We start from the raw sequence: 10,600 nt of genomic DNA on the forward strand, positions 1-10,600 counted from the left end.
TTCAAAAAAGGGGCCACAACGCTGAAAAACTTATCTGCTTTTCAGAAAGCTTCTGAATTTCCTCTTTTAGACCAGTAGAATTTTCGGCAAAACCTTGGAAAATAAAAAGTAATAGCAATCTGCATAAGCAGAGGTTACGGGGGTGAAAGTCGCCCTCGTAACAAAATATAAAAGGTCTACCTTGTCCGGGAGATAAGAAAAGGTGATTTAGCTGCCTGTATAGCAAAAGTCTGAGGAAATGCTGAGCGAACATAGTGATGAGATCGCGTTGCTGAAAAGTCAACTGGTCCCCTATAAACTTATTAACAAAAAAATTTATTTAAAAAGTTAAAGGTTGTATGTTAAGCTGATTTTTAGTCTAAAAATACTAATACTTTCCATGAGTGGTCCACGCAAAGCTGTTAATCAGGAAGATGGAACAATAATAACCTTCCCAGGCTCGCATTCATCCCCAATTTTTAAGTTTTTAATGTGAGAAGCGAGGAGAACTCCCGAAGCTAGCAGTCCAAAAACCTTCAAGGAAACGGAGCATTCTTAGTGAAGCCCCAAATGGTTGCACCAAAGGTACCTCCTTTACAATTCTGCATAAGCAAATGGAAGATTCTGCACGAGCAAACACCCAATGGGCGAGGGCTAGCCAGTTATAAGTTCTATATCAAGATACACGGCGTTAAGCGCTGGCAAAAAGTTTGCCGCTAGGGAAAGATTCCTTACCCGAACTCTTCCAGAGCGGAGGTAAGTGCAAGTTCAACCTCAATATCGTTATGCGAACGAAAAAGATCAACCCCATTTCTTCGGCTTCGCCAGTCAACTAGACCTTAACAATTATGTAATGCGCTTTTATAAAAGCTATTCCCTGAATCAGTATTGCAAAGATCTCGCCTTTGATGATGGTAACGGCTTGGCTAATCTTATCTGCTTGGTGCTCGGAAAACCAAACCTACAAAAAGTACACGCAAAAGCTAGCTAAGTAGCTAATAAGTTAAGACGGAAGCTATGAAACGGTAACTTCGTGCCGAACCGCATCTAACCCCTTTTCAGCATTTCATAGTGGGCAGGTGGCAGGCCGTTCTTTCTTTGCAGCGCTTGGGAGGACGTTAACAGCACTTTTACCCAAATCTAGATGGAAAATAATATAGAAAAGTAGGAGCAACATAGAATAACCAAAAAGAAAAACAGGCTCGGCTACGCATAAGTAGGGTAGGTATTAACGAGTAGTAATCAAAAGTACGTTATTTTTTGAAGCTACAAGACCGAATGGAGGCCTCAAAGATACACAGAATTGGCCCTACGAGTAATTTATAATAGTGAAGCGCAAATTTTTAAAGAAAAAGATAACAAACGTTCTTGATAAGATAAGCAAGTGCCCCTACTTCTTCGGGGCTTGGGATGGCTCCAAAGAGCAAAACAATGTCAAAAGTTGGTCGGGAGCGAATCATGGTCTTTGAGGGAAAGGAGCCTACCAGAATCGTCTAGGACTTGATCAAACAAAAAAGAGATAAGGAAATTATAAGAGAAGAATACGTTGAGGTGAGAAGAGATTGGGCCTGGCTTGAGAATAAGGAGGATTTCATCTACAACATTAACAATCCTTTTTAAACCTTAAAAAAAAAGTAGACTCAATTAAGCAGAGAAAGCTTGACGTTATTTGAATCAAGAAACACCGGCGAAATAAAAGTTTCTAAGAGAACAACGAAACTTAGAAGAACTGTACTCTCCAGCTCAAGTACGTAATCGATGAAAAAAGCCTTACCTTTCGCCATATTTTTAACAACTAGCCTAAAAGCTTACACATAACCACTAAGTTTTTAAGTTCTGGAATTAATAAGTTAGGCACAAGTTTATGGTAAGGGAAAGCTAACAGAACATATTTTCGCCTTGAAAATGGTAAGTTGTAATAAGGATGAGGAGTCATAGGTAGTTATAAAGAAGGCAAAGCTGAATCAACGTTAAGATTTCTACAACTTTAAAAGTATATACCCCTCTCGGAAGGGGAACATCGTTCATAAAACGTTTCCAAGAATATGTCCTAGTTTTTTGTTAATAAGTACAATATTATGAAATAAAGTCATAAATAACGGAAGGGATTATAGATTTTTTTCAATGTTGCTCTTATCACAGTTTAAATAATTTAAAAATTTTTATAGTTAACATTGGTAGGCTAAGATCGCTGACGGTTGGAAAAACAAAAGGGGTTTCAAATTCTTGCTAAATCAAAGTAAACTTTTTACATCAAGGCGACAGTCCAAGACTTCTGCAGGAAAGGGAAGAAGAGATGAGCCCAAAGAATCGCATACTAAATTTGAGCCTAAAAATACTTGGTCTATTTGCCCAAAAGAAGAACTACAGCTGAAGACAAATTTTAAAAAAATAGTCGTGAATCGTACACAAAGACAAAAAACCTGATACAGGATTTTCTATGTTTCTTTCCATACAGATGCTGCCGCAACACTAAATCCGAAGAGCAGTTGGAGTCGCAGAGGCGACAATAATAGTGAAGCAGGTGTGACCTGGCCTCCCCCTTCGACATTAAATAAATAATACTTCTTTTCATGAACTAGTGAGGGCTTCACCATAATATACGAAATTTTTTGTCACTCAGAACCTTTTAGACGCAAATTCTATAGCGAATTTTCCGTTTTCGTAACTACTAAATGGATACGGTTTTAAAACGTCGAAAGAGGCCTCCCAGAGAAAAAGAGATCTTAGTTAAACAAGATTTTTATCTTGTTGGCCTTAATAGAAAACTTATTAATTTTTTTCAAGTGTTTAAACTAGAAACTTACAGAGTGGCGTAAACGACCAAAAATAGAGGGCTAAAAAATTTATTAATTTAATTCGCAACACTGTGCATAGTAATCCATTACACAAGATATATATAACATAAGTTTATAAGTATATATTTAAATATATATAGAACTAGTCAATCGTTTTAAGATTTTAATGTGCTTATAATTTTAACGGTTTTACCTTTTAAAAGTTTCTTTTTTTTAAAAAATGTCTCAACATATTTCTAATAATTCTAGTCAAACTTTTACCCGTCATTTTAAAATAAACTTAACTTCAGCTTCGCTTGAATTTTTGCAGAACTTCAAGTAATTGTCCACTTACTACCAACATTCTGTAAAGGTAAAGATTTGTACCATTTTAGTGTATATTACCAAGTCTTCTGTATTGTGATACCTTCTACTATTTTCTATAAAATCGTTATTTGTATTCTTCTTTAAAGGTAAGTAAGTTTAAGTGGCTACACAAAACTACCCAAAAAAAATTTCTGTTGGCAAACTTACTATCAAACACGTAGGATAGCCTAGGAGGAAGTTATTTATGATCCGTATCTCCTTTTTCTTGCGAGATATAATAACGATTTACTTAATAATTTTCTTGCGAAGTGGTAGTGGGTTATCATACTTTTAATCCGGTAAAGAAAGTCATCATTGCTATTTCCTATTTTTGAAGGAATTTTTCAAGAGCTTATAAATGAAAGCTTGTTGCGTAGGTGTACGTTTTCAACCATTAGTTGTTTAGTAAAAGTTTTTAAAAAAGAAATTTTTTAAAGTTCAGATTGCTTCCAACATCTATCTCTCCTCTTAGACGTTATGAAGCCCGCATGTTATAAATTTTTTTTTTTGGCGAAACCCATAGAGCTTCGGGGTATGAAAGCAGTTAGCCAGTATACGATTCTATCAACCCAAAAGCTGCACGTTGATTTCACAGGCTTCAAGTCTACAGAAACTTGTATATTATAGGCAGTAAAGTAGTATAAAATAGATAATATAAAGTATATTATAGATAATAAAGTAAATAACATAGTAAAGTCGATGTACCAGAAAGCACTAAATTTAATTTGACTTTTACAGACCTCCATAAGCGCACCAAACCCAACCGCAGAACGGTCAAAGGGAAAGAAAAAAGTATAATGGGTGCGCGTATGAAACTTTCATAACCACATGTGCACTGTCTATGAACATTGCCCACATATTAAAAACATGTTAAAAAAATTTTCTCACAGACCCGTTCGACTGTCCTTATATAACTCCCTCATCAGCTATGAGCTTAAATAAATATATATGTGTTGAACAAAATGGTAAAACGAACAGTGAAATTCCTTAAACAACTAAGTAGTTTTATATATGCTTGTTATAACAATCATGTTCTGTATCTTGTGGTTTGTCACCACAATACGTAATGTTGAGTTACAAGCCAAATGCAGAGCAAGTTTGAAATGATAGTTAGGGAACGCTAAGGATAATCTTTTTTTATTATAAATTAAAATTAAAAAAGCACTTGCAACAATATTTATTAAACTTGCGTAACAGAGATCACTACCACCTAACTGTGAAAAATATGGGAAATGATAATAATGTTAAAACATTATTATCTCATTCAAGCAAATATGTGTCCTTTTAACTGATAGAAATGGGTCTAGTATATACTCTTAAAAGCGTACGCCGGCCTTTATTAAAACTTCGATAAATCGGTCTTATTTTCCCAATCTCCTTACCTAGTGAAGGCGCTCTAACTCAACAAAGGTTTGAAAGTCAATGCAAACCCAAGAAAATTGAAGAATATTTTAAAGAACCTATCTCAAATCGAAGCAATTAAATAAACACTTTAGTCACTGTGAATTTTTTAATTATGTAAAATTATACTTGTTTGTAACTTTACTCTTCTAACAATTGTTAAACACCACCTTACAAAAAACGCAACGGTCTAAATTTATAAAATTATAACCCTTACTTTTTTCTTGAACAGCGTAGTGACGCTATTTTTCGGAAGACCTATACCATTATCTTTTTGCGAGCATTCAAAGCGTTAAACAAGTTTTACTAATTAAATGAAAAGAACCGCTCTCTCTTTGATGTAAACTTAGCTTAACTTTCATTAGGTCGGCTCCTTAGACCTTATGTTAATTAGTGGCGCGAAAACCAAATACCTTATCATTTGGCTTGCCCGCACACTAATATTAAATATCACTAATCATTATATTTGCAAGCTTAACTTAAGGGAACAAGTGCGTACTAGGGTATCCTACAACTTTTATTAGTCACTGAAACAGCCTTTACCAATGAATATACCGCAAAAAAAAAAAAAACATTTTTGAAAACTTTCAGAGGTTGACTTTTTTCCCCTTTAGCGTTTAGACTCACTCGGCAAAAGACCGCATATCTTTACAGTGCTATTTCGTTTTAAAAATTACACAAAAAGAATTTTTAAAATTACCAAGTTCCTTTAAGGTGTACAACAACCTTTTGCACTCCTTTCTTTAAGTTTTATAATAAAAGAATAGACTTTAAGAAGCTTTCGAAAGGTCAGTTTTCTACCGTATATAAAGCCTTATATGTTTCACCTGAGGTTAAAACTGCTACTCATATTATTTTAACAAATAACTATAATCCACACCAACCTGCTAGCTTTTTTGGAATAGTAGCACCAATTAAGACGTAAAACGCTTTGAAGTTTATTTTAAAATATTATAACTATATAGTCAACGTTAAAGCAGTGTTTGAGAAGTAAGAGGCCTATAACAGGTACCTCAAAAATAATTAAAAAAAAGTTCGAATGATATCAGTTGCTTTTATTAACGATATATCAAATTAGGAAGGTTCAGTCGTCTTCTTCCTCCTTCTGATCGGATTGCCAAAGATTCAGATTGTCTTTGATAAGTTGGAGGATAAGGGCCGAGTCTTTGGTGCCACTATCTTCCTGCTGTGGTTGGTTTAAAGCTTCGTCATGAGCGCTTTGAGCTAACTGGCAAGCCATCTCTTTATTTTCCACAATCTCGTAATAATATACAGAATAATTTAAGATCAGGCCCAAGAGAATGGAATTCATGGGCTCAAGGTCCTTTTTGGCTATCTCAAGAGCCTCTTGGTATTGCTGCTTGGAATTATCCGAGGCTTCTTGTCTCTCTTGGCCGCTTTTAGACTCCGCGAGATACCGATAATAGTCACCTTTATGTAGTCAGATATGAAATCTGCCGCACTGAAGCAGTTAAATGTCATACAATAACCTTGCATTTTTAAAAAGAAAACTTTTCCTTCAGAGGTACCGCACTTAGTTATTAAGTGTTGCGTAACTTCAATAACTTCGTCTACGATATCCTTAATTTCTTTCTCAATTTTGCTATAAAGTTAAAAAGAAGTTAACTCCTTCTGACAGAAGAATGACAAAATAGCTAAGAATTAAAAAGTAAAAAATATATAAACAAGACGTACTTCATATACTCGGTTATGTAGGCTACCCTCTCTGATCCATTTTTTTCTTCATTTTTCTTAACATTTGCAAAAATTCTTAAAGCAGAACGCAAAGGGCCTATTAAATTTTTATAGGCCACGGAGAACAAGTTCCTTTCTTCCACAGTAAACTCATCTTCGGCTAGCTCCACAATCTCCTTCATAGAGTTCGCCATATCCCTATATCTCTCCGAGAGATTACTTAAACTTGTCAAATAAAGTTTTTCTTCCCGTTTGGAGTGCATAGTTAGAGTTCTAAAGAAGTCGCTTCATTATTTAAAATAAGTAAACTACAGTTGACTTATTAAATATAAGGATAATTCACATAATTCAAAGCTTCACAGCTATAAATAACTTAACAAAAGTTTCTCAAGTTTATTACGTACTATTGTATGGTAATATAAAACAGCTTAAGTCTATAATTAAAATAAGACAGTGAAAGGAAACTTCTTTAGCAAAAAAGCACCCAAAGCTTAATAAAAATATGTAACATCAAGTGCCATCAGCAACAAACTTACCGACCGCTATCAGGCAACCTGTGAGAAAGTAGCGAAATAAGACTTTTATATAATTTTTTAAGGGTACCAACGATGCAGCGAGCGGTCGTATATAGGCATTTTAGGGGTTGCGAGAACCGTATTTAGTACTGTAGATAATTAGAGTCGCCATATTGGACTATTTCAGTAAAGCTGTTGCTCTCGACTATAAGCGATGCGACGCTCTTCTTCGTGTTGTTCCTTGCTGCATCGAGATATTCCTTCTTCTCTTGTGTTAGGATATGTTACTTAAAAGCATGATCTTCTGCTCCCTTAGGGGTAGGTGTTCTTTTTTAACAGGGAAAAACTTAGTTCGACTTAAGCTGTATTTTAAAAAATTTATATTGTTATCGCGTGCTATTCTCAAACCTTTAATAGAGACCTAATTCTATTTCCTTAAAAAAAATATATCGATTATTGGTACGGAAAGTTCCCTCTTTACATTTTTCGTGACTAACAATTCAACTATGATGTGACTCTTAATGTTATAACGATGTCCGAAATTAGTTCAGGCATGTGATAAAAGTTAATCTTCTCGCTGAGTTGAATTAGTTTTGTGTTATATTATTTTTAACTGCATAATTGTTTTTTTTTTGCCTGGTCATAGGTTTTCCTCAAAACACCACTACTTAGTAGGGTTTCGTAGGGGTGCCTCGAGAAACCCACGAATAAGCAGTTTATAAACTTGAGTAAGGCTGCTTAATGGAAATCTAAAAAAGCTATTTAATAACTGTTATTCAAAAACTTGTTGGAGCTTGCTTTATAGTGTTGCTTTTACTTCTTTCTACGGGGATATATTGCAATTTATATTATGTATAAAGATTAAGTGTGTGTACAAATAACTAAATCCGTTTAATAATTCTTTTTAATAGAGTAAAAGTTTATTGTTTGAGAAAAAAGTTCACATTACGTCTCTGGAAGTTTCAAAGAGGTCTTAGCCATTTCAAAAGCGCCCACTTTATTTTTATTGCCTCCCACAAATCCAGTAGCGTGGCAAAATATGCAACTGGGAATTCCAGAAACTTTCGAGAGCTCTTCTGCTCTTAGGCCTAAAGTATATATTAAAACCTTAACAGCAAACGTATTCGAAACTAGACAAGTAAACAAACCTCGCCAGGATTCCGGAAGACCTTTCCGTAAGGTGAAACTTTGTTCATGAAGGGGGATAGCCTGAACGCGCCAGCTACCTAGCCAAATTCTAAGTGTTCCTATTAAAGACGATTAGAGGAATGAACCGTCGCATTCGTAGATAACATATAGAGGAAGTTCTTTTTCTTGAAGCCCCAACTCCTTTTCCAAATTAAAAAGATGGCTTTTCCAGGGACAATTTCGAGTCAGCTCTACTATTAAACCTTTTTTTTTTCAAAAAAAAAAAACTCAAATTTGCCAATAAGTGCAGCAAAAAGGTTGGACCTGATTGGTCTACAGCAAAGCGATTGTTTAAAGCATCAATAACAATTGAACGGGCGGGCAACCAGCTTTTTCTGTAGAAAAAGTAATTTGAAAGCGGTAATAAAAGTAATTTAAATAAAATTACAGTAAAAAATTAAGATGGCACATTAATTCTTGACCAACTAAGCCCATTGCTTTTTGGAAAAGTTCCTAGCTGGCAACAATTATTAAAACTGAAAGTTCAAAATAAAATTATAACAGAAATATTTATGTAACAGAGTTTGAGGGGTTTCTTTTATTTTTTATCTATAGAAATCTACTAGACATCTATATAAACTTAAACAGTTTAATTTTCTATTATTATATAAACTCGCAACAACCTGCCTTCTAATTGTAAATTTTTTCAGAAACTTTATAATATAGAATAAGACTAACGTCGAAGTTAACATCTTGCTCTTCGTTCCATTCAGGATTAAGAAAGTTGATCCTCGAGGGCAAATCAGTATTGCTTTGATAAAGAGGTATTGCATCACCGTATTGCTTTATTCCATTATCATTTCCATCAATACCCTCAATAAATCGCTTTAAAAGAATTTTAATTTTTTTATAAATAATAGCCAGAGCTGAAAAAAATGTTAGTGCATAAACAATCAATTAACTTCGTAAAGAACGTTGTAGATAGTTTTAAGGTCTTCCTTTGATATACCGTTGCAAAATAGCTCGATGATCTCCTCGCCGAAGTATTTGTACACGAGCCCAGCGCTACTTAGTTTCGTTTGGTGTTTTTTAGTAAACGTCTCGTGAAAATCGCGCTATAATTAGATAATAAAATACTAAATACTATAGTTAAGAAAAGTTAGGTACCTGGTGGTGGTCATAGCGATTCCTTTCAGGATCACATATAGCTCCTACGTCAACAACGATGTCTGCACTTTCAATAACGTCTGGATCCCTAGTTCTAATAATTTCTGCCCAAACCAACAAATAATGATGTTAAATAGAATACTGTTAATAAAGTTACTTGCATCCTTAAATCGAGGAAGTTGCTTTAATAAAAAACAAGCTAATGCTTCATCAGCATGAAATCTATGAAAGAGTAGGTTTAAAAAGATTTACATGGTTTTAATAAATTAATAAAGAATAAAATAAATGCTAGTTACGTTAACTTCACAGCTATATAGCTGTTTATTATTATTATTATCAGAATATAATAAATTTGAAATGATACAAGTAGTTATACAATAAAGTTCTACAAAGGTATAAGTATCATCAATAACTTCTAATATAAGTGATAAGAGCTCAATTTGGGACCTAACCTTCCACTATGCGTGCAGATCGTGACCATCTTTTAGCAAAAAGAGTACAAGCTAAACTGGCCACCAAAGCCCTTCTAATTTAAATTTTCTATAGCACCTTCTGGTGCTCGACTGGTAACCCAAAGGGAGTAGCACCTCTTGTTTAGACATTAGTACTCACAGTAGGTCTCCCGGGCCCCTTGAGTTTCAAATTTTTACTATTATATTAAATAAAAAGTACCGTAAATTTTTAAACTCTTGTATTTTATTAAGATATTAGATACAGGCCAACTAAACTATAACTTCTATCTAATTTGAATATTTAAAAACAAAATGATTTCCAAATCTGTGAGGCCCCCAGAGAGTACTGTAGGGTTAACAAGTAATACTCGTGCTCCTATAAATTTAATAGCCTGCGATTCCACTTTATGCGAGGTTTAAATACCCAACCATCGAAGACCAAAAAAGAGAGTTATGTTGGTAGGAAGCACCTCGACAACTTTTAATTTCAGTATGATGACTTTAGTTATTTAACCTGTTAGCTTCTACTTAGCGCTCGATCAAGCCCAAAAACTTTTAATTTTTGAGCGTAAATAACATTTAGGCTATTTAGTAAAATTCTTGTCTAATCTCCGAAGATGAAAAATTTTATTTTTCTTTACTTTCATTTTTTTTATTATTTGGGGCTTCAGTGCTCGTAAGTGAGCTGACTTACCGAAAGAAAATCGCCTATTTAGCCATTTGAGGTGTATTGGCTTAAAAAACACTGTACAGAGACTCTAGCTGTAGGTCTCGTCGTAAGTGTATCCCGCAAACTACAGCGCGCCTCTCGACTTAAAATTGTGTTTGATGTGTATGACGTGAATAATCAAATACACAGTACGTACAACCACCTCCTGTTACACAGCTCTCCAATTAGCTATTAAGGTTAGTATTAACACAAGATAAAAATTGACTGATAAAGTATAATAAAAAATTTTAACACTATAAATTTATAATAATATTGTTTATTAACCTATTTTTATGTACTACTACTCACAGGTAAGGTCTAGTCAGCACACAATGGGTAAGGACCCTAAACAAAGAGAAAGAAAAAAACCTGCGTCCTCCATGCAAGTCTTGCAATCCCTTAGTCCTCATT

General features: G+C 34.3%; 3 protein-coding genes and 1 long non-coding RNA gene across 12 annotated transcripts; all 4 read right to left on the reverse strand.

The window, feature by feature from the left end:
* Positions 1-9: 9 nt before the first annotated feature.
* LOC135144310 (uncharacterized) lies at positions 10-2,718 on the reverse strand. 8 transcript variants are annotated; one of them, XR_010283081.1, is made up of 13 exons: positions 2,403-2,718; positions 2,319-2,349; positions 2,153-2,254; positions 1,981-2,029; positions 1,525-1,601; positions 1,344-1,472; positions 1,232-1,288; positions 1,010-1,119; positions 883-940; positions 715-817; positions 569-650; positions 181-513; positions 10-93 (listed from the first exon to the last, which is right to left on the reverse strand). XR_010283081.1 is itself a non-coding variant. In XM_064076328.1 (13 exons), exons 1-7 carry the CDS (start codon positions 2,552-2,554, stop codon positions 1,027-1,029), a joined length of 675 nt encoding a protein of 224 aa, XP_063932398.1. In that variant the 5' UTR covers positions 2,555-2,718; the 3' UTR covers positions 10-93; positions 181-291; positions 430-513; positions 569-650; positions 715-817; positions 883-940; positions 1,010-1,026. The 8 variants fall into 8 exon arrangements, 6 of the variants coding, with proteins under 6 accessions (XP_063932398.1, XP_063932396.1, XP_063932397.1 ...); XM_064076328.1 differs by having other exon boundaries at positions 181-291; positions 430-513; positions 2,232-2,349; XM_064076326.1 differs by having other exon boundaries at positions 181-298; positions 430-513; positions 2,232-2,349.
* A 693-nt stretch (positions 2,719-3,411) lies between these two features.
* LOC135144323 (uncharacterized) lies at positions 3,412-3,886 on the reverse strand. 2 transcript variants are annotated; one of them, XR_010283085.1, is made up of 2 exons: positions 3,828-3,886; positions 3,412-3,726 (listed from the first exon to the last, which is right to left on the reverse strand). It is a non-coding gene; the product is annotated as an uncharacterized LOC135144323 (long non-coding RNA). The 2 variants fall into 2 exon arrangements; XR_010283086.1 differs by having other exon boundaries at positions 3,412-3,735; positions 3,828-3,874.
* A 1,694-nt stretch (positions 3,887-5,580) lies between these two features.
* LOC135144314 (uncharacterized) lies at positions 5,581-6,494 on the reverse strand. Its single transcript, XM_064076334.1, has 3 exons — positions 6,219-6,494; positions 6,014-6,126; positions 5,581-5,954 (listed from the first exon to the last, which is right to left on the reverse strand). The coding sequence occupies exons 1-3, from the start codon at positions 6,479-6,481 to the stop codon at positions 5,608-5,610; spliced, it is 723 nt and encodes a 240-aa protein (XP_063932404.1). The 5' UTR covers positions 6,482-6,494; the 3' UTR covers positions 5,581-5,607.
* Positions 6,495-7,678: 1,184 nt separating this feature from the next.
* LOC135144282 (MYG1 protein-like) lies at positions 7,679-10,600 on the reverse strand. Its single transcript, XM_064076265.1, has 10 exons — positions 10,559-10,600; positions 9,186-9,250; positions 9,029-9,132; positions 8,824-8,976; positions 8,600-8,746; positions 8,310-8,374; positions 8,186-8,256; positions 8,008-8,124; positions 7,882-7,959; positions 7,679-7,821 (listed from the first exon to the last, which is right to left on the reverse strand). Exons 1-10 carry the CDS (start codon positions 10,597-10,599, stop codon positions 7,679-7,681), a joined length of 984 nt encoding a protein of 327 aa, XP_063932335.1. The 5' UTR covers position 10,600.

The sequence above is a fragment of the Zophobas morio genome, unplaced genomic scaffold (genome assembly GCF_036711695.1).
Source record: "Zophobas morio isolate AGI-343-1 ecotype UQ-CSIRO unplaced genomic scaffold, CSIRO_AGI_Zmor_V1 ptg000093l, whole genome shotgun sequence".
Classification (NCBI taxonomy): domain Eukaryota; kingdom Metazoa; phylum Arthropoda; class Insecta; order Coleoptera; family Tenebrionidae; genus Zophobas; species Zophobas morio.